Below are 21,501 nucleotides of genomic sequence, written 5' to 3' on the forward strand. Positions count from 1 at the left end.
AGACAAACCAAACTGATTTAAGCAAAAAAGGAATGTATTGGCTCACATAACTCCAGGCACGGCTTGTTTCTCCCTCTTTACATCTCAGATCCAGCCTTCTGTTTCATGGCTCAATTTTGAGACCAAGTCTGGCCAGTGGGTCATGAAATGGTTGCAGCCACCCTCTCAAATTCAATAGGAAAGGCAACAAGGGGCTCCTTCTCAAATGTCTCAGCAAAAAGCTTGTTGTGGCTCAGGGACTCTGGTGGAGTTAACAGCTGCACCCATAGACTGGAGGCCAAGGGATGGTAATCGGTTATATTTTAGAGTATTATGGGCACCAGCCACTGAAACCAGGCAGGTGATGGGAGAAGGAGGAATGGTGGTTAAAGGCCCCACCAGAATCTCAATGACAGAGAATGCGGCAGGGATGGGTTATAAACGGGTGCTACTAGAAACAGGGTGCGTGGTTCTCGGGGTAGGGAGAGGGCAGGAGAAAAACAAGCTAGGATGCCTGCTCTAGGGAGTGCTTTGGGCTAATACCCTACAACAGGATATAGACTTACTTAACAAGTCAGGAGATCGAGACCATCCTGGCTAACACAGTGAAACCCCGTCTCTACTAAAAATTAAAAAAAATCAGCCGGGTGTGGTGGCACGTGCCTGTAGTCCCAGCTACTCAGGAAGGCAAGACAGGAGAATGGCATGAACCCAGGAGGTGGAGCTTGCAGTGAGCCGAGATCGTGCCACTGCACTCCAGCTTGGGCAACAGAGCGAGACTTGGTCTCAAAAAAAAAAAAAACACCAAAAATCAAAACAAAACAAGTCTCTACCAGATGGCTCCCATAGGCAAAACATTTGCTAGGTGATGGAGCAGAGGTTGATACAAACATGAATAATGGTCAATTTCTTTTCTGAAAAGTACCAGCCATCTAATGAAAGGGATGCTCTGTTCTAACTCGGAATATAAGAATGGAAGTGATGGCTGGGTGCAGTGGCTTACGCCTGTAATCCCAGCACTTTGGTTGGCCGAAGTGGGCTGATCACTTGAGGTCAGGAGTTCAAGACCAGTCTGTCCAACATGGCGAAACCTTGTCTTTACTAAACACACAAAAATTAGCCAGGTGTGGTGGCATGCAACTGTAATCCCAGCTACTCAGGAGGCTGAGACAGGAGAATCGCTTGAACCCAGAAGACAGAGGTTGCAGTGAGCTGAGATCGCACCACTGCACTCTAGCCTGGGCAACAGAGTGAGACTTTGTCTCAAAAAAAAAAAAAAGGGAAAGAAAAAAATTAGCTGGGTGTGGTGGTATGTGCCCATGGTCCCCGTTGCTCGGGAGGCTGAGGTGGATCACTTGAGTCCAGGAGGTCGAGGCTGCAGTGAGCTATGATCATGCCACTGCACTCCAGCCTGGGTGGCAGAGCAAGACTCTGCCTCAAAAAAAAAAAAAAAAAAAAAAAAAAAGGAAAAAACAAATTCAACCTATGAATTTTGGGGGGACCCAATTCTGCCCATAGCCCTCATTATTTATATCACTTCCCATCCTCCCTTTCTTCACTTTCCTTTTCTCTCATCATTCCTGCCCTGTTTGCGTCTCCCAGATAAAGCATCAGCGCTTCCATCCTTGCCTAAGGCTCCATTCTCCAGGGAATGTAGGCTAATACAGTGTCATTAGAACACACACACACACACCACACACACACCCCTCCACCCCTACCCCTGCAGGTTAGCACCAAATCTATGTTCCTTGTCACCACAGAGTTAAGTGAAACAGTTTCTATGCTGTAATTGGACCACAACACTCCCTTTCTCCAAATGCACCAGGGCCTCCCAGTACACTGGGACTAAAACCCTGACTCCTAATCCTTCAGGGCCCTGCCTGATCGGTGACCTGCTCGCCCCTCTATTCTTACTTCCAACATGCTCCAGCTACACAGGGCCTCTTACAGGTCCTCCAGCTCAACGGAGTCCCTCCTTGCCTCAGGGGTATCACTGTTGCAGTCCCCTTTGCCTAGGGCACTCTTCCCAGCTGGGTCACAGGGCTGCCTTCTCTCTACCTGATGGGTTCCAGACTGAATCTCACCTTCTGCATTTGTTTGCTAGGATCCTTGAGTAGAAGCTTCAGAGAGAGCAGGGCCTTGCTGACACAGCCTGTCCTCAGCCTTCCAAAGTGCTGGGGTTACAGGCATGAGCCACTGAGCCTTGCCTATATGTTAAATTAACTTTCTTTGTTTCTTTGTTTCTTTCTTTCCTTTCTCTTTCTTTCATTCTTTTTCTTTCTTTTCTTTCGTTCTTTCTCTTTCTCTCTCTCCTTTCTCTCCTTTCTTCCTTCCTCCCTTCTTCCCTCCCTCTCTCCCTCCCTCCCTCCTCCCCTCCCTCCCTCGTTCCCTCCCTCCCTCCTTCCTTTCTTCCTTCCTTCCTTCCTTCCTTCCTTCCTTCCTTCCTTCCTTCCTTCCTTCCTTCCTTCCTTCCTTCCTTCCCTGTAACAATGGACCACAACTTTGGTGTCAAAAAAAACAAAAACAAAAACAAAAAAAACTGGGCACAGTGGCTCATGCCTGTAATCCCAGCATTTTGGGAGGCTGAGGTGGGAGAATTACTTGAGCCCCAGAGTTCAGGATGACCCTGGACAACATAGTGAGACCCCATCTCTTAAAAAAAAATTAGCCAGTTATGGTGACATGCACCTGTGGTCTCAGCTACTTGGGAGGCTGAGGCAGGGGGATCACTTGATCCCAGGAGTTTGAGTCCAGCCTAGGTAACATAGTGAGCCTTGCCTCTATAAATAAATAAGTAAATACACACCTGTGGTCCCAGCTGCTTAGGGGGCTGAGGCAGGAGGATTCCTTGAGCTGTGACTATGCCATTGCACTCCAGCCTGGGCAACAGAGTGAGACCCCATTTCAAACAAACAAACAAACAAACAAACAAACAAACATAGAAATTAATTATCTCCCAACTCTGGAAGCCAGAAGTCTGAAATCAAGGTGTCAGTAAGGGCTGGGTGCACTGGCTCACGCCTGTAATCCCAGCACTTTGGGAGGCCGAGGTGGGTGAATCATGAGGTCAGGAGATCGAGACCATCCTGGCTAACATGGTGAAACTCCATCTCTACTAAAAATACAAAAAAAATTTAGCCGGGCATGGTGGCGGGCGCCTGTAGTACCAGCTACTCAGGAGGCTGAGGCAGGAGAATGGCGTGAACCCGGGAGGCAGAGCTTGCAGTGAGCCGAGACTGCGCCACTGCACTCCAGCCTGGGTGACAAGGTGAGACTCCGTCTCCAAAAAAAAAAAAAGAAAAAGAAATTAAAGTTTAAAGCAGTTTTACTCATAATTTCCAAAAGCTTGGAAGCAACTAAGATGTTCATTAGTAGGTGAATGGATAACTAAGCTGTGGTATATCTAGATGATGGAATATTACTCAGGGCTAAAAAGAAATAAGCTATCCAAGTGTGAAAAGACATGGAAGAAAGTTAAATGCATATTACTAAATGAAAGAAATCCATCTAAAAAGGTGACATACTGGGCCGGGCGCAGTGGCTCATGCCTGTAATCCCAGCACCTTGGGAGGCTGAGGAGGGCGGATCACGAGCTCAGGAGATTGAGACCATCCTGGCTAACATGGTGAAACCCCGTCTCTACTAAAAAATCAAAAAAAAAAAAAAAAAATTAGCTGGGCGTGGTGGTAGACACCTGTAATCCCAGCTACTCGGGAGGCTGAGGCAGGAGAATGGTATGAACCCAGGAGGCGGAGCTTGCAGTGAGCTGAGATCATGCCACTGCACTCAGCCTGGGCGACAGAGAGAGACTCTGCCTCATAATAAATAAATAAATAAATACAAAGGTGACATACTGTATGATTCCAAAGCTATGACATTCTGGAAAAGGCAAAACTATGGAGACAGTAAAAAGATCAGTCATTGCAGGGATTAGGTGGGGAGGGATGAGGAGAAAGGAAGCAAAAGAGTTTCAGGGCAGTAAAACTACTCTGTATGATTCTATGATGATGGACACATGTCACCAAGAGTGAACCCTAATGTAGACTATGGACGTGGATGACAGTGATTTGGCAATGTAGGTTTGTTGATTGCAACAAATGTACCATACTGCTGGGGGATTTTGATCATCAGGGATGCTGTGCTTGTGTACAGACAAGAGGTATATGGGATATCTCTGTACTTTCTTTTAAATTTTGCTGTGAATCTAAAACTGCTGTAAAAAAAATAATAATAAAGTCAGGCTGAGTGTGGTGGCTCACACCTGTAATCCTAGGACTTTGGGAGGTCTGGACGGGAGGATCTCATGAGCCCAGAAGTTTGAGACCAGTCATGGGCAACATAGTGCGACCTCATCTCTACAAAAAAATTAAAAATTAGGCTGGGCGCGGTGGGTCACCCCTGTAATCCCAGCACTTTAGGAGGCCGAGGTGGGTGGATCACATGAGAGGTCAGGAGTTCAAGACAAGCCCAGCCAACATGATGAAACCCCGTCTCTACTAAAAATACAAAAAATTAGCTGGGCGTGGTGGCGGGCTCCTATAATCCCAGCTACTCGGGAGGTTGAGGCTGGAGAATGGCTTGAACCAAGGAGGCAGAGGTTGCAGTGAGCTGAGATCGCACCACTGCACTCCAGCCTGAGCGATAAGAGCAAAACTCCGTTCCCAAAAAAAAGGAAAAGAGAAAAATTAAACTTCACCATGAGCCTTCCAGGTGCCAACAGTCAAGGCACCCTGGAAATCAGAGTGAAGCCGCATTGAAAAATTCTAAAAAGCCGACAGCATGTGGCACTTCTGATAGCGTGGAGGGAGAGTAGTTCAGAGGAGCTGATCTTCAAAGGGAATCTTTGTGGAAAACGAGCAGAGAGCCTCGAGAATTGGCCCCATGTCAAATTAGCCTTTTCATGTTGGTAAGCAAATAAGGCTTCTGAGGAATGTGCAAAGATCTAAGTCCGAGGGAGAGGAAGCGGGGAAGAAGGTCTTTGCACTGGACTCTGCCTTTGCAGGACTCCCTGAGCAGGGCTCCTGGGCTCCCTCCTTTTCAGACCCCAGCTCCAAACTGTTTCATCTCCTCCAGCTCCCCTAAGTGCAAGGCTCACCTCCTTCAGGCTGTTTCACGTTGAAGAAGACACTAACCTGTGTGCATTTTATGGGTACGCCGGAGGGCCAGTATTTCTAACTTGTGGCCTGCTGTTCATTTGTGTTCTTGTTAGTTTTGTGTTCTTTTCAGGCTTCTTTCATTTTGAACTGCATGCCCTAGAAAGGGTTTGCTCATTCGTATAGAGATAGAGTTATCATAAAGAAGTTTTTGCCAGGTGTAATGGCCATGCCTGTAATCCTAGCACTTTGGGAGGCCAAGGTGGGCAGATTGCCTGAGGTCAGGAGTTCGAGACCAGCCTGGCCAACATGGTGAAACCCTGTCTCTACTAAAAATACAAAAATTAGCCGAGTGTGTTGGCACATGCCTGTAGTTCCAGCTACTTGGGAGGCTGAGGCAGGAGAATTGCTTGAAGCTGGGAGGTGGAGGTTGCAGTGAGCTGAGATTGCGGGACTGCATTTCAGCCTGAGTGACAGAGTGAGACTGTAGCTCAAAAAAAAAAAAATAAATAAAATAAATTTTTAAAAATGAAGTTTGTAGTGCAAGTAAAGAGACAGTATTGTAGAGGAGTTAATGCAATGGCTTTGGACTCTATCAGTCAGGATAGATGAGGTTTTGCTGCAGTAACAAACACCACCCACATCTCAGGGGTTTATTTCTCATTCATGAAACATGTCTGTCTTAGTCTACTTGGGCTGCTATAATGAAATACTGGCTGGGCGTGGCAGCTCACATCTGTAATTCCAGCACGTTGAGAGGCTGAGGCAGGAGGATCGCTTGAGCCCAGGATTTTGAGACCAGCCTGGTAGAGGGAGACCCTGTCTCTATCAGGAAAAAAAAAGATGGCTCAAGCCTGTAATCCCAGCACTTTGGGAGGCTGAGGCGGGCAGATCACGAAGTCAGGATATTGAGACCATCCTGGCTAACACAGTGAAACTCCATCTCTACTAAAAATACAAAAACCAGCCGGGCGTGGTGGCAGGCGCCTATAGTCCCAGCTACTCAGGAGGCTGAGGCAGGAGAATGGTGTGAACCCGGAAGGCAGAGCTTGCAGTGAGCCGAGATCATGCCACTGCACTCCAGCCGGGCAACAGAACGAGACTCCGTCTCACAAAAAAAAAAAAAAAAAAAAAAAAAGTCCAGGATGAAGTGGCTCATGTCTGTAATCCCAGCAATTAGCAATTTGGGAGGTGATGGCGGGCAGATCACTTCAGGTCCGGAGTTCAAGAGCAGCCTGGCCAAAGTGATGAAACCCCGTTTCTATTAAAAATACAAAAAGGAGTTGGGCGTGGTGTGCGCCTGTAGTCCCAGCTACTTGGGAAGCTGAGGCAGGAGAAACACTTGAACCCGGGAGGTAGAGGTTGCAGTGAGCCGAGATTGAACCACTGCAGTTTAGGCCTGGGTGATAAAGACTCCGCCTCAAAAAAAAAAAAAAAAAAAAAAAAAAAAAAAGTAAATAAAACAAAATATCATAGACTGTTGGCTTGAAAAACAGAGATTTCTCACAGTTCTGGAGACTAGGAAGTCCCAAATCAATATGCTGACAAATTTAGTGCTTGGTGAGGGTTCGCTTCCTGTCCTGTAGACAGCCAGCTTCTCGCTGTGTCCTCATGTGGACTTGTCTAGTTATGTGCTCATGGAGATCTCTCATCTTTTTTGTTTTTATTTTTATTTTTTTGAGACAGATTCTCACTCTCTCACCCAGGCTACAGTGCAGCAGTCCAATCACGGCTCACTGCAACCTCCGCCTCCCGGATTCAAGCCGTTCTCCTGCCTCAGCCTCCTGAGTAGCCGGGATTACACACACCACTATGCCTGGCTAATTTTTGTATTTTTAATAGAGATGGGGTTTCACCATGTTGGTCAGGCTGATCTTGAACTCCTGACCTCGTGATCTGCCCGCCTCAGCCTTCCAAAGTGCTGGGATTACAGGCAAGAGCCACTGCACCTGGCCTTTTATTGTGCGTGTCTTTTTTTTTTTTTTTCAGACATGGAGTCTCGCTCTATTGCCCAGGCTGGAGTGCAGTGGTGTGATCTTGGCTCACTACAACCTCTGCCACCCGGGCTCAAGTGATTCCCCTGCCTCAGCCTCCTGAGTAGCTGGGATTACAGGCATGTGCTACCATACCCAGCTAATTTCTGTATTTTTTTTAGTGGAGACAGGGTTTCACCATGTTGGCCAGGCTGTTCTTGAACTCCTGACCTCAAGTGGTCTGCCTGCCTCAGCCTACCAAAGTGCTGGGATTACAGACCTGAGCCACCATGCCTGGCCCTTAAATCAGTAGACTTTGAACAAAGGACATTGCCCTCCATAATGTGGGTGGGCTTCATCCAATCAGTTGAAGGCCTTAAGAGCAAAGACCAACATTTCCTGAAAAAGAAGGAATTCAGCCTCAAGACTGAAACACAGACACCCTCTCTGAGTTTCCGGCCTGCCTGGTTTGCCCTATGGATTTCAAACTCAGGACTGCAACATCCACTGTTATCTGGATTTTCAGTCTGCTGGCCTGCCCTATGGAGTTTGGACTTGCCAGCTCCTACAATTGCAGGAAGCAATTCCTTAAAGTAAATCTGTCTCTAGCTCTATATCTTCTATTGGTTCTGTTTCTCTGGAGAATTCTACGGATACTTAGACATCCTCCAATTACAGAATCCCCCGCACATCCTGCCAACATCAGTTAAACCGTGTTTTTGCAAACTCTCCCCAAATAACCTGACACAAATCCAAAGCCTATGATGAGAACTTTCTAACATTGTCTTTATTGAGTCACTCAGGACTGACTACTTAACTTGTGGGACCCACTACACAATGAAAATGCTGGCTGGGTGCGGTGGCTCACTCCTGTAATTCCAACACTTTGGGAGGCTGTGGCGGGCAGATCACCTGAGCTCAGGAGTTCAAGACCAGCCTGGCCAACATGGTGAAACCTCACCTCTACTAAAAACAAAATTAAGCTGGGTGTGGTGGTGGGAGCCTGTAATCCCAGCTACTCAGGAAGGCTGAGGCAGGAGACGTGCTTGAACCTGGGAGGTGGAGGTTGCCGTGAGCCCAGATCACACCACTGCAGTCCAGCCTGGACGACACAGCGCTCTGTTAAAAACATACAAACAAACAAAAACATAGGCCAGGCACGGTGGCTCACGCTTATAATCCCAGCACTTTGGGAGGCCAGGTAGGGTGGATGGCTTGAGTCTAGGAGTTTGAGACCAGCCTGGGCAACACAGTGAGATCCCCATCTCTGCAAAAAATAAAGTTAAATAAAAAACCTAGCCAGGCAAGGTGGCATGTGCCTATAGTCCCAGCTACTCAGGGGACTGAAGTGGGATGATGATCACTTGGGCTGGGGAGGTTGAGGCTGCAGTGAGCTTTGATCTCACTAACAGAGTGAGACCCTGTCTCAAAAACAAAGCAAAATAAGAAAGCCTGTAGGTTGAAAATATCAAGGTTAAAGAGGTGGTAACAGTCAGGGTTGGTTTGGGGAGCTGAGCCACCATGGGTGAGTGTTATGGGATAAGGGAAGGAATGAGACTTTGCACAATTACTGCAGGATCTGGGAAGGTGAAGATCTGGGAGTGGGACCAGAGGAATCACCAACCAGTGGATCTAGAATCAGGAATGTCTGTTTGCCAAAGTGGGGCTTTGCAGGGGGAGCTCATGGAGGGGTTTAGGTTGCCCCTGTATGGCTCTTGCCTCTGTGAATGGGCTGCCAAGCATTTGGTGCTGGGGCTCAGGCCATGGCAGAAGAAGCTATTAATAACTTTGAGAGTTTCCAGCACCACTTTGCTTCCTTAGAGCTGTGAGTAACAAGTGAAGCTTGAGGCAGGCGTGAGTACTGGATTCCTCTCTGTTCTTTCCATGTCATGCGAGGGCAAACACAGCACTCTTTTGGTGATGTGATTACATCAGCACCAGTCTCATGAAACATTTTTAAAAAAATCCCTGTTTCAAAATCATGCTCCTAGCTAGGCACAGTGGCTCACACATGTAATCCCAGCACTTTGGGAGGCTGAAGTGGGAGAATCGCTTTAGGCCAGGAGTTCAACACTTGCCTGGGCAACAGAGCAAGCCCCGGCCCCCCAAAAAAATTAAAAAGAAAAAAAATTGCTGTGCATGGTGGTATACTACCGTAGTTCCACCTACTTGGGAGGCTGAGGCAGAAGGATTGTCTGAGCCTAGGAATTTCAGGCTGCAGTGAGCTGTGATCACACAACTACTCTCCAACCTGGGTGACAGAGGGAGACCCTGTCTCAAAAAAAAAAAAAAAAAAAAAAGATCATATTATTAAAAAAAGTATTCAAACGCTACCAAAGATTTTTCAATGAAAAGTGAGTCTTTTTCTTTCTTTCTTTCTTTCTTTTTTTTTTGAGACGGAGTTTCGCTCTGTCGCCCAGGCTGGAGTGCAGTGGCCGGATCTCAGCTCACTGCAAGCTCCGCCTCCCGGGTTCACGTCATTCTCCTGCCTCAGCCTCCCGAGTAGCTGGGACCACACGCGCCCGCCACCTCGCCCGGCTAGTTTTTTGTATTTTTTAGTAGAGACGGGGTTTCACCGTGTTAGCCAGGACGGTCTCGATCTCCTGACCTCGTGATCCGCCCGTCTCGGCCTCCCAAAGTGCTGGGATTACAGGCTTGAGCCACCGCGCCCGGCTGTCTTTTTCTTTCTTTAGATTTTGTCTATTGCCAGAGACAGTTCATCAGTCTTCTTTCTTAGGCCCTTTTCTTTATACACTTGGAGGGTGAAACAGGCATACCGAGAGTCAGTGTAAATGTCTACAGTGTCACCTTCACTGAGTTCTAAGGCCCGGATTCAAGTAATGAGCCCAGCTTCCCGACAGTGTCCAGGGTTATCACCGCATATCCTCCACATCTCTCTCCCTGTGAGTTGGTGAAGGCGTTCCCGTCCACGTACAGCTCCTAGTGTACTGATGCGCAAGGCTGGTCCCGGAGGTCACATCCGCCAGAGTCAACCTGAGTGGAACACCTCTACACTGTCATGCTCGACAGGGCTCTGGTTGCCGGGAGCAAGGCGGTGGGTTCAGGGTGTTTCTAGTTCAGTGGATGAATGGATTTTGTCTATTGCCAGAGACAGTTCATCAGTCTTCTTTCTTTCTTTCTTTCTTTTTTTTTTTTTGAGACGGAGTGTCGCTCTGTCGCCCAGGCTGGAGTGCAGTGGCCGGATCTCATGGCTCACTGCAAGCTCCGCCTCCCGGGATTTACGCCATTCTCCTGCCTCAGCCTCCCGAGTAGCTGGGACTACAGGCGCCCGCCACGTCGCCTGGCTAGTTTTTTCTTGTATTTTTTAGTAGAGACGGGGTTTCACCGGGTTAGCCAGGATGGTCTCGATGTCCTGACCTCGCGATCCACCCGCCTCGGCCTCCCAAAGTGCTGGGATTACAGGCTTGAGCCACCGCGCCCGGCCCTATCAGTTTTCTTTCTATCTTTGCAAATAAAGCCTCTGTTTACGTCTGTCTATTCAGATGCTACCTATTTTATTTTTTAAAATTTTATTTTATTTGAGACAGAGTCTTGCTCTGTTGCTCAGGCTGGAGTGCAGTAGCACACAACCATGGTTCACTGCAGCCTCAACCTCCTAGGCTCAGGTGATCCTCCTGCCTCAGCCTCCCCAGTAGCTGGGACCACAGGTACGCACTACTACACCTAGCTAATTTTTAAATTATTTGTAGAGAAAGCGTCTCCCTGTGTTGCCCGGGCTGTCTCTAACTACCGGGCTCAAGTGATCCTTCTACCTCGGGCTACCAAAATGCTGGCATTACAGGTGAGAGCCACGGTGCCCAATCTGTACTTCGTGTTTTTCACTTAGCCATTTATCTTTCATATGAGAACACATCTGTCTCATTCTTTTTCATGGCCATAGTCTTCCATTGTGAGGCTCCCAGTGACAAACGGTTAGGTGGTTTTAGGCTCTTATGAACAGATGTGATGCCGCAGTGAACTACACTGTACATGTGATTTTAAGTACCTGAGCAAGTATATCTGTCAGACACAATGGTGTTTTCTTTCCAAAGAGTTATCAAAGCTTTCTTCCTCCGGCTTCTCCTGGCTTCCCAGGTATGGTTCCTTTTTTTTTTGAGACCGAGTCTCGTTCTGTCACCCAGGTGGGAGTGTGCAGTGGCACGATCTCAGCTCACTGCAATCTCCGCCTCCTGGGTTCAAGCAATTGTCCTGCCTCAGGCTACCAAGTAGCTAGGATTACAGGCGCGCACCACCATGCCCGGCTAATTTTTTGTATTTTTGGTAGAGACGGGGTTTCACCACGGGCGACAGGCGACAGTGTGAGACCCTGTCTAAAAAAAAAAAAAAAGGGAAATTCAAGTGATCCAATTATGTAAACAGAAAAATGCACTATATAAATCTATCTATCTAGAATTCAGGGATCGTTGAAACAAAAGATATCACTTCAGCAGGCCTGTTTGCAACTTCTGGGATATACTGAGTGTTAGCAGTGATTACTTGTGGATGCTTGGACTGTGGATTTTTAAAATGGGTTTTTTTTTTTTTTTTTTTTTTTTTGAGACGGAGTCTTGCTCTGTCGCCCGGGCTGGAGTGCAGTGGCCGGATCTCAGCTCACTGCAAGCTCCGCCTCCCGGGTTCACGCCATTCTCCTGCCTCAGCCTCCGGAGTAGCTGGGACTACAAGGCGCCCGCCAGCTCGCCCGGCTAGGTCTTTTTTTGTATTTTTTTTTTAGTAGAGACGGGGTTTCACCGTGTTAGCCAGGATGGTCTCGATCTCCTGACCTCGTGATCCGCCCGTCTCGGCCTCCCAAAGTGCTGGGATTACAGGCTTGAGCCACCCAGCCCGGCCTTAAAATGGTTTTTTATCTGCTCATCTGTATTTGTAAATTTTCAACAATCGAACATAGATTATTGCATTATTATTATAATACCCCAAACCTATCTTCCCTTCAGCCCTCTTTCCACGAGCTCTTACCCTAAATGTCTCTTTTTCTGTCAGTGGCATTGTGAGTCTTCCTTAGTGCATCACCTCTGATCTTCCTGTAGAGTTTTTTTTTTTTTTTTTTTTTTTTTTTTGAGATAGAGTCTTGCTCTGTCACCCAGGCTGGAGCACAGTGGCGTGATCTCAGCTCACTGCAACCTCCGCCTCCTGGGTTCAAGCACTTCTCCCTGACTCAGCCACCTGAGTAGCTGGGATATAGGTGCCTGCCACCATGCATGGCTAATTTGTATTTTTAGTAGAGACGGGGTTTCACCATGTTGGCCAGGCTGTTCTGGAACTCCTGATGTCAAATGATCCACTCACCTCGGCCTCCCAAAGTGCTGGGATTACAAGAGTGAGCCACAGCGCCCAGCCCACACCCGACTAATTTTTAAAATGTTTTTGTAAAGACAGGGTTTCGCCATGTTGCCCAGGCTGGTTTTGAGCTCCTGGGCTCAAACAATCCTTTTGCCTTCACCTCCCAAAGTCCTGGGATTACAGTTGTGAGCCCCTGCGCCTGGCCTCAATGTTAAGATCTTAAGGGGCACAGCACAGACCTTGTCTTGTCTATCTCCCTGGCGCCTCTCACACAGTACAGCTCATTAACAGATGTTCCAGAAACTGTTACTGAACACGGCTTGATGCCATGGGCTTGTCTGCATGTTGCAACTGTCACCTGGCTGAGAAATTTCTTCTATAAATAACAGTTTCTGTTTCAGATGTGATTTGCCCCGATATTTACACCCCGTCTCTTACCCCATCCACGACTCAAACTTAGAAACTTGTATTAGATGTGGTATTCAAATCCTTAGCTGCCGTGAAGAAACAGACGGCCCTGTAAGAACCCACGAACCAGGCCAAGTTCATAGTTCTCGACATTCTAGCTGCTTGCTGCATTTGCTCCGGAATTCTTGTAGAGATATTACTTGTTCTTCCAGGCTGTTCTTTGTGTAGCTCCCTTGTTTTCTTTTTGTGATCATGTTGCAGATGGCTCGGCAGTGCTCCCAAAATGAATATTTTGACAGTTTGTTGCATGACTGCAAACCTTGTCAACTTCGATGTTCTAGTTCTCCTCCTCTAACATGTCAGCGTTACTGTAATGCAAGTAAGTAATATTGCTTGAATGATTATTCATTGGTGTGAACTCTTCTGTCTCTGTGGACTGCTTATTCAGAGAATCAACATAATGGGCATGATGGTGAGTTTTCTTGAATCAAAAAGAGAAAGGAAGCAAGGCAATAATTTTAATGTTTACGGAAACAAAGTAATTATTTGGAACTGAACTCGATATGATTCAGCACTATTAGCAACATAGATTTTTAAAAAAAATCAGCTCTTGTAGTTAAGTGATATTTAGAATTTAAAAGTTGATGTTCATTAAGGTGATTGAATGGAAAAAATCCATACTTGATTATTTTGCTATCAAAATAATCCATAATCGATCATTTTAGCAAAATAATCAAGTATGACAGCCGGGTGTGGTGGGATCACACCTGTAATCCCAGCACTTTGGGAGGCTGACGCGCGGGTGGATCACCTGAGGACAGGAGTTTGAGACCAGGCTGGCCAACGTGGTGAAACCCCATCTCTACTAAAAATACAAAAATTAGCTGGGCGTGGTGGTGCAGGTCTGTAATCCCAGCTACTCGGGAGGCTGAGGCAGGAGAATCACTTGAACTCAGGAGGTGGAGGTTGCAGTAACCTGAGATCGCGCCACTGCACTCCAGCCTGGGCAACAGAGCAAGACTTCATCTCAAAATAAATAAATAAATAATAATAACAATAAAGTATGTGAATATTATGTTATCAGCTCATTATCTGTCTGACATTCTTTTCATAAAGGTGTGACCAATTCAGTGAAAGGAATGAATGCGATTCTCTGGACCTGTTTGGGACTGAGCTTGATAATTTCTTTGGCAGTTTTCGTGCTAACGTTTTTGCTAAGGAAGATGAGCTCTGAACCATTAAAGGATGAGTTTAAAAACACAGGTTGGTTTGATGGTGAATCTTTGAAATCTGTTTCCAGGGGATGGCTATTGTGAGTTTCAGTTCCTTTTCTTTTTTTAGCATTGACTATTTCACTTCATTACAGCCCTTTTGAATGTGTTAGAGCATAGTTATATTAAATGAGCTCGGTAGAGGTGAGCCATCTTCACTCTGATTTTGACACCTTGGCAGATTTTCTACAATGTCAGCCTTCCCCAGGATTCTTCCATTGTTAATTACTCTATTGAAAGTACTAAGGCTTTCTTGGGAAACATCAGTCTCTTTGTCTGAAGTTAGCACATCAATTAAATGCCACATTATCAGAAACTCCTAGCCAGGTCTGCTACTGTCAGGAAAAGCATATTTGTCAAGACCTAAGGCCATGTTATTATACAAATACGTGTTGTTTGCTTGGGTGAACACTTTACTACTGAAAAATGTTAGAAATGAATAATCACTTGCTCCTGAATTATTCGAGGAACCATCTAAAAAATAATTATCTTTTTTAAGCAATAGAGAACCAGTCCCAGAAAAATGAATGTTCTACTTAAGTGCCTCTTAAGATAAAAATACTTCTGCAGCACCTTTGCTCATGATTGGATTCCCTAGTATGTACAACCACTGCCCTATTTTTGTATGCATTTATGTATGTATGTATGTATGTATGTATTTATTTAGAGACGGAGTCTCGCTCTGTGGCCCAGGCTGGAGTGCAGTGGCGTGATCTCAACTCACTACAGCCTCTGCCTCTTGGGTTCAAACAATTCTCCCACCTCAGCCTCCTGAGTAACTGGGACTATAGGCATGTGCCACCACGTCCGACTAATTTTTGTACTTTTTGGTAGAGACAGGGTTTCATCATGTTGGCCAGGATGGTCTCAAGTTCCTGACCACAAGTGATCTGCCCTCCTCGGCTTCCCAAAGTGCTGGGATTACAGATGTGAGCCACCGTGCCCAGCACATACTCTTTCTTTTTTACTGAAAAGATCTGTTTCAAGCTGGGTGTGGTGGCATGGAGCTGTAGTCCCAACTACTCTGGAGGCAAACGTGGGAGGATTGCTTGAGCCCAGGAATTTGAATGTAGCCTGGCAACATAGTAAGACCCCATATCTAAAAAATGAAAAAATCTCTCTCACATTGCTTTGAGTCCCGATGTGTACGGTAAGACACTCATGACCACACACTCTGTCAAGTTTAGGTTAATGTTTCTGTTTCTGCATAATCAGGATCAGGTCTCCTGGGCATGGCTAACATTGACCTGGAAAAGAGCAGGACTGGTGATGAAATTGTTCTTCCGAGAGGCCTGGAGTACACGGTGGAAGAATGCACCTGTGAAGACTGCATCAAGAACAAACCAAAGGTCGATTCTGACCATTGCTTTCCACTCCCAGCCATGGAGGAAGGCGCAACCATTCTCGTCACCACGAAAACGAATGACTATTACAATAGCCTGCCAGCTGCTTTGAGTGTTACAGAGATAGAGAAATCAATTTCTGCTAGGTAATTAACCATTTCGACTCGTGCAGTGCCAGTTTTTTGTTGGAATAGATGATGTGTCAGATCTTTTTAGGATGACTATATTTTTCAGTTGCTGATATAGCTTTCTGTCTAACCATGGAAACTCTTTATGTTAGATATATTTCTCTAGGTTACTGTTTGGAGCTTAATGGTAGAAACTTCCCTGGTTTCATGATTAAACTCTTTTTTTTTTCCTGACATCTAAGTTTTTATTAACGTGAGTTTTTAAAAACAAGCATGAATACCAGTGTGGGGGGTGAGGGTGGGAGAGAAAGGTGGGACAGGGGCAGAGAATTCTAATCTATTGATAATAAAGCTCCAGTTTTAAGGCTGAGGTGGGCAGATTACCTGAGGTTAGGAATTCGAGACCAGCCTGGCCAACATGGTGAAACCCTGTCTCTATTAAAAATACAAAAATTAGCTGGGCATGGTGGTAGGTGCCTGTAATCCCAGCTACTCGGGAGGCTGAGGCAGGAGAATTGCTTGAACCTGGAAGGTGGAGGTTGCAATGAACTGAGATAGCACCCCTGTACTTCAGCCTGGGCGACACAGCGAGACTCTGTCTCAAAACAAAACAAACAAACAAAAAAACCCTCCAGTTTCATCTTCTGCTGGATTTCATAGTGCCCCAAATATATGTGGTTCTTAAAAATTGTATACCACTTATTCAGGAGTCTTGTTCTGAAAGGACTGTTCTTGTTACAGCCCGGACTAGGGCTTCTTAAGGTCCCCAATGGTGTTATCTGTGTAGCATTTAACACAGACCTTCTCCACACTATCCACTCTCCACTGAGGTTGTTGCCAACAACCTCGATCATCCTAGCTGATGCTCATCACCTTGAACATGCTGACATGACAGTCTTCTCACTAGAGTCGTCTAAACGCGTGACTTACTGAAAAAAAAAAAAAAGTACAGCATTCTGTAGATCTCAGTAACCAATTTCTTTCTTTCCTTTCTTTTTTTTTTTTTTTGAGACAGAGTCCTGCTCTGTTGCCCAGGTTGGAGTGCAGTGGTGTGACCACAGCTCACTACAACCTCCATCTCGCACGTTTAAGTGATTCTCCTGCCTCAGCCTCCCGAGTAGCTGGGATTACAGGAACGTGGCAACATGCCCTGCTGATTTTTGTACTTTCAATAGAGACGGGGTTTCACCATGTTGGTCAGGCTGGTCCTGAACACGTGACTTCAGGTGATCCACCTGCCTTGGCCTCCCAAAGTAATGGGATTACCGGCGTGAGCCATCACGCCCAGCCCCAGTAACACGCTTCCATGGCTAGGGCGCTTCTCTCCCATATACATACATACTCATTTCAGGAAAGATCGGATTTTTCTATTTATTTTTAAATTTTATTTATTTATTTTTTGAGACAGAGTCTCGCTCTGTTGCTGACGGGAGTGCAGTGGTGTGATCTCAGTTCACTGCAACCTCCGCCTCCCGGGTTCAAGCAATTCTCTGCCTCAGCCTCCTGAGTAGCTGGGATTACAAGTGCCCGCCACCATGCCTAGCTAATTTTTGTATTTTTAGTAGAGATGGGGTTTCACCATCTTGGTCAGGTTGGTCTTGAACTCCTGATCTCATGATCCACCTGTCTTGGCCTCTCAAAGTGCTGGGACTACAGATGTGAGCCACCGTGCCTGGCCTTTTCTCTTTATTGTTAAAGGAAAGCTAACTTATCCTATGGACTTCTGCAAACAGGAGAAGCCTAGAATCAACCAGACAAATTCAGTGTGCGGTGCACAGGTAGTTCTTGGCCTTGTGAGCTTCCAGCTTAATGAAAGCATCAGGCATTACTATAATTACACAACTAAATGTGTAATCGCAAACTGTGATAACGGTGCACGAGATACTATTTTCAGCCCAAAACGTGAGTGTGCTATAATAATCCTATTTGACCCTTATATAGTCTTATTCATGCGCCTGTAGTTCCAGCTACACAGGAGCCTGAGGTGGGTGGATCACCTGAGCCCCAGAGGTCAAGGCTGCAATGAGCCAAGATCATGCCACTGCATTCCAGCCTGGGCATTGGAGTGAGACCCTATCTCAAAAAAAAAAAAAAAAAAAGAAAACGCTGATTTTCTCTCAAAGTGCTGGGACTATAGGCACGAGCCACCGTGCCTGGCCTTTTCTCTTTATTGTTAAAGGAAAGCTAACTTATCCTGTGGACTTCTGCAAACAGGAGAAGCCTCGAATCAACCAAACAAATTCAGTGTGCGGTGCACAGGTAGTTCTTGGCCTTGTGAGCTTCCAGCTTAATGAAAGCATCAGGCATTACTATAATTACACAACTAAATGTGTACTCTACAGGCTGGGATTACAGGCGCCTGCCACCATGCTCCGCTAATTCTTTTATTTTTAGTATAGATGGGGTTTCACTCTGTTGGCCAGGGTGGTCCTGAACTCTGTTCTAAGTGCTTTACCTGTACTAACTCATTTTATTTTATTTTTTTGAGATGGAGTCTCGCTCTGTTGCCCAGGCTGGACTGCACTGGTGTGATCTCGGCTCACTGCAACCTCTACCTCCTGGGTTCAAGATTCTCCTACCTCAGCCTCCCAAGTAGCTGGGATTACAGGTGCCCGCCACCACACCTGGCCTATACTAACTCATTTTAAGAACACAAAAACTCCTAGGTATGGCCGGGTGTGGTGGCTCATGCCTGTAATCCCAGCACTTTGGGAGGCCAAGACAGGCAGATCACCTGAGGTCAGGAGTTGGAGACCAGCCTGACCAACATGGTGAAAACTTGTCTTGTCCCACATTTCCAGTCTTTATTTATTTATATTTATTTATTTATTTTTGAGATGAAGTCTCACTCTGTCGCCCAGGCTGGAACGCAGTGGCACTATCTGAGCTCACTGCAACCTCTGCTTTCTGGGTTCAAGCAATTCTCCTGTCTCAGCCTCCTGAGCAGCTGGGACTACATTCGCATGCCACCATTCCTAGCTAGTTTTTGCATTTTTAGTACAGACGGGGTTTCACCATTTTGGTGAGGCTGGTCTCAGACTCCTGACCTCAGGTGATCCACCCACTTCGGCCTCCCAAAGTGCTAGAATTATAGATGTGGGCCATCGCACCTGGCCTTCCGGTATTCAAAATCAGGATTTTTTTTTCTCTCTTTTGAGACAGAGTTTTGCTCTTGTTGCCCAGGCTAGAGTGCAGTGGCGCGATCTTGGCTCACTGCAACCTCCACCTTCCGGTTTCAAATGATTCTCCTGACTCAGCCTCCCAAGTAGCTGGAATTACAGGCGCCCGTCACCATGCGCAGCTAATTTTTGTATTTTAAGTATAGATCGGGTTTCACTCTGTTGGCCAGGGTGGTCTTCAACTTCTGACCTCATGATCCACCTGCCTCGGCCTCCCAAAGTGCTGGGATTACAGGCATGAGCCACCGTGCCTGGCCTAAAGTCAGGGTTTTCTTGTTGGGTTTTTTTTTTTTTTTTTTTTTTTGAGATAGGGTCTCACTCCAATGCCCAGGCTGGAGTGCAGTGGCATAATCTTGGCTCACTGCAGCCTCGACGTCTGGGGCTCAGATGATCCTCCCACCTCACGCTCCTGTGTAGCTGGAACTACAGGCATATACCATCATACTCGGCTAATTTTTTCTATTTTTTTAGTAGAGACAGAGTTTTGCCATGTTGCCAAGGCTGGTCTTGAACTCCTGGGCTCAAGCAATCCTCCCATCTTGGCCTCCCAAAGTGCTGGGATTACACATGAGCCACTATGCCTGGCCTAAAATCAGCATTTTCATCTGCTACATCATTGTGTGCTAGGTCAGTCATGTTAAAGAAAAGGGTCAAACTCTAAAATATGTGAAGAGATTTATTCTGAACCAAATACGCGTGACCAACGGCCAGGACACAGCCCTGAGGAGATTCTGAGAACACATGCACTGGGTGGTTGGGCCACAGCTTGGTTTTATATATTTTAGGGAGACAAAAAGCATCAATCAATATGTATAAAATGGGCCGGGCGCGGTGGCTCATGCCTGTAATCCCAGCACTTTGGGAGGCCGAGGCGGGCGGATCACAAGGTCAGGAGATCGAGACCATGGTGAAACCCCGTCTCTACTAAAAATACAAAAAAAAAATTAGCCCGGCGCGGTGGCGGGCGCCTGTAGTCCCAGCTACTCAGGAGGCTGAGGCAGGAGAATGGCGTGAACCAGGGAGGCGGAGCTTGCAGTGAGCCGAGATCGCGCCACTGCACTCCAGCCTGGGCGACAGAGCGAGACTCCGCCTCAAACAAAAAAAAAAGTATAAAATGTACAATGGTTTGGTCCAGAAAGGCAGGCCAACTAGAAGCAGGTATGGGGAGTGGGGTGGTGGTGGGGTGGTTCAAGTCATAGGTAGATTCAAAGATTTTCCTTCTTTTTTATTTTTTTAGACAGAGTCTTGCTCTGTTACCCAGACTGGAGTGCAGTGGCGCAATCTTGGCTCACTGCAACCTCTGCCTCCCAGGTTCAAGCAATCCTCCTGCCTCAGCCTCTCAGGTAGCTGGGATTACAACTGTGTGGCACCACGCCCAGCTAATTTTTGTACTTTTAGTAGAGATGGGGTTTTGCCATGTTGGCCAGGCTGGTCTCGAACTCCTGACCTCAAGTGATCCACTTGCCTCAGCCTCGCGAAGTGCTGGGATTACAGGTGCGAGCTACCGTACTCCTGGCCTAGATTCAAAGATTTTCTGATTGGCAACTGGTTGCAAGAGTTAAGTTATTGTTTAAAGATTCAGAATCAGCCAGGCATGGTGGCTCATACCTGTAATCCTAGCACTTTGGAGGCTGAGGCGGGCAGATCATGAGGCCAGGAGTTCGAGACCAGCATCACCAACACAGTGAAACCCTGTCTCTACTAAAAATACAAAAAATTAGCCAGGCGTGGTGGCAGGCACCTGTAATCCTAGCTACTGGGGAGGCTGAGGCAGGAGAACCGCATGAACCCGGGAGACAGAGGTTGCAGTGAGCTGAGATCACGCTATTGCACTCCACAGCCCCACAGTCCAGGTGACAGTGCGAGACTGTCTCAAAACAAAACAAAACAAAAAAAAGATTTCTGGGTTAAGATAAGGGATTGTGGAGACCATGGTTTTGTCATGCAGATGAAGCCTCCAGGTGTCAGGCTTCAGAAAACAGATTGTAAATGTTTCTTAACAGACTTAAAGAGTCTGTTCTGGGCTGGGCGCCCTGGCTCACACCCGTATTTCCAGCACTTTGGGAGGCCAAGGTGGGCGGATCATAAGGTCAGGAGCTCAAAATCAGCCTGAACAATATGGGGAAGCCCCGTCTCTACTGAAAATACAATAATTAGCTGGGGCTTGCTGGCATGTGCCTGTAATCCCAGCTACTTTGGAGTCTGAGGCACAAGAATCACTTGAACCCGGGAGGTGGAGGCTGCAGTGAGCTGAGATCACACTTCTGCACTCCAGCCTGGGTAACACAGTGAGACTGCATCTTAAAAAAAAAAAAAGAAAAAAAAAAAAAGCTAGGTGTGGTGGCTTACGCCTGTAATCCCAGCACTTTGGGAGGCTGAGGTGGGCAGATCACCGGGTTAAGAGCTTGAGCCCATCCTGGCCAACATGGTGAAACCTCATCTCTACTAAAATTAGCTGGGCGCGGTGGTGGGCGACTGTAATCCCAGCTATTCGGGAGGCTGAGGCAGGAGAATCGCTTGAACCCAGGAGGTGGAAGTTGCAGTGAGCCGAGATCGCGCCAGTGCATTCCAGGCTGGCAACAGAGCAAGACTCGATCTCAAAAAAAAAAAAAAAAAAAAAAAAGGCTGGGCATGGAGGCTGATGCCTGTAATCCCAGCACTTTGGGAGGCCGAGGTGGGCGGATCACCTGAGGTCAAGAGTTCGAGACCAGCATGGCCAACATGGAGAAATCCTGCCTCTACTAAAATATAAAATTAGCTGGGTGTGGTGGGGCATGCCTGTAATCCCAGATACTCAGGAGACTGAGGCAGGAGACTTGCTTGAACCTG

At 46.8% G+C, this 21,501-nt stretch overlaps 1 protein-coding gene across 1 annotated transcript; it reads left to right on the top strand.

The window, feature by feature from the left end:
• The first annotated feature begins 12,580 nt into the window (after positions 1–12,580).
• On the top strand, positions 12,581–15,729 carry TNFRSF17 (TNF receptor superfamily member 17). The gene is made up of 3 exons (XM_017890726.1): positions 12,581–13,130; positions 13,868–14,014; positions 15,238–15,729. Exons 1-3 carry the CDS (start codon positions 13,004–13,006, stop codon positions 15,513–15,515), a joined length of 552 nt encoding a protein of 183 aa, XP_017746215.1. The 5' UTR covers positions 12,581–13,003; the 3' UTR covers positions 15,516–15,729.
• The last annotated feature ends 5,772 nt before the right edge of the window (positions 15,730–21,501 follow it).

This window comes from Rhinopithecus bieti, unplaced genomic scaffold (assembly GCF_001698545.2).
Source record: "Rhinopithecus bieti isolate Rb0 unplaced genomic scaffold, ASM169854v2 scaffold_19459, whole genome shotgun sequence".
Classification (NCBI taxonomy): Eukaryota; Metazoa; Chordata; class Mammalia; order Primates; family Cercopithecidae; genus Rhinopithecus; species Rhinopithecus bieti.

Excerpts from the sequence above, each read along its gene's own strand:
- TNFRSF17 (XM_017890726.1), top strand. The coding sequence starts at position 13,004 with ATGTTGCAGATGGCTCGGCAGTGCTCCCAAAATGAATATTTTGACAGT. Across the intron at positions 13,131-13,867 it reads TCAGCGTTACTGTAATGCAA|GTGTGACCAATTCAGTGAAA; the intron begins GTAAGTAATATT and ends CTTTTCATAAAG. Across the intron at positions 14,015-15,237 it reads GGATGAGTTTAAAAACACAG|GATCAGGTCTCCTGGGCATG; the intron begins GTTGGTTTGATG and ends CTGCATAATCAG.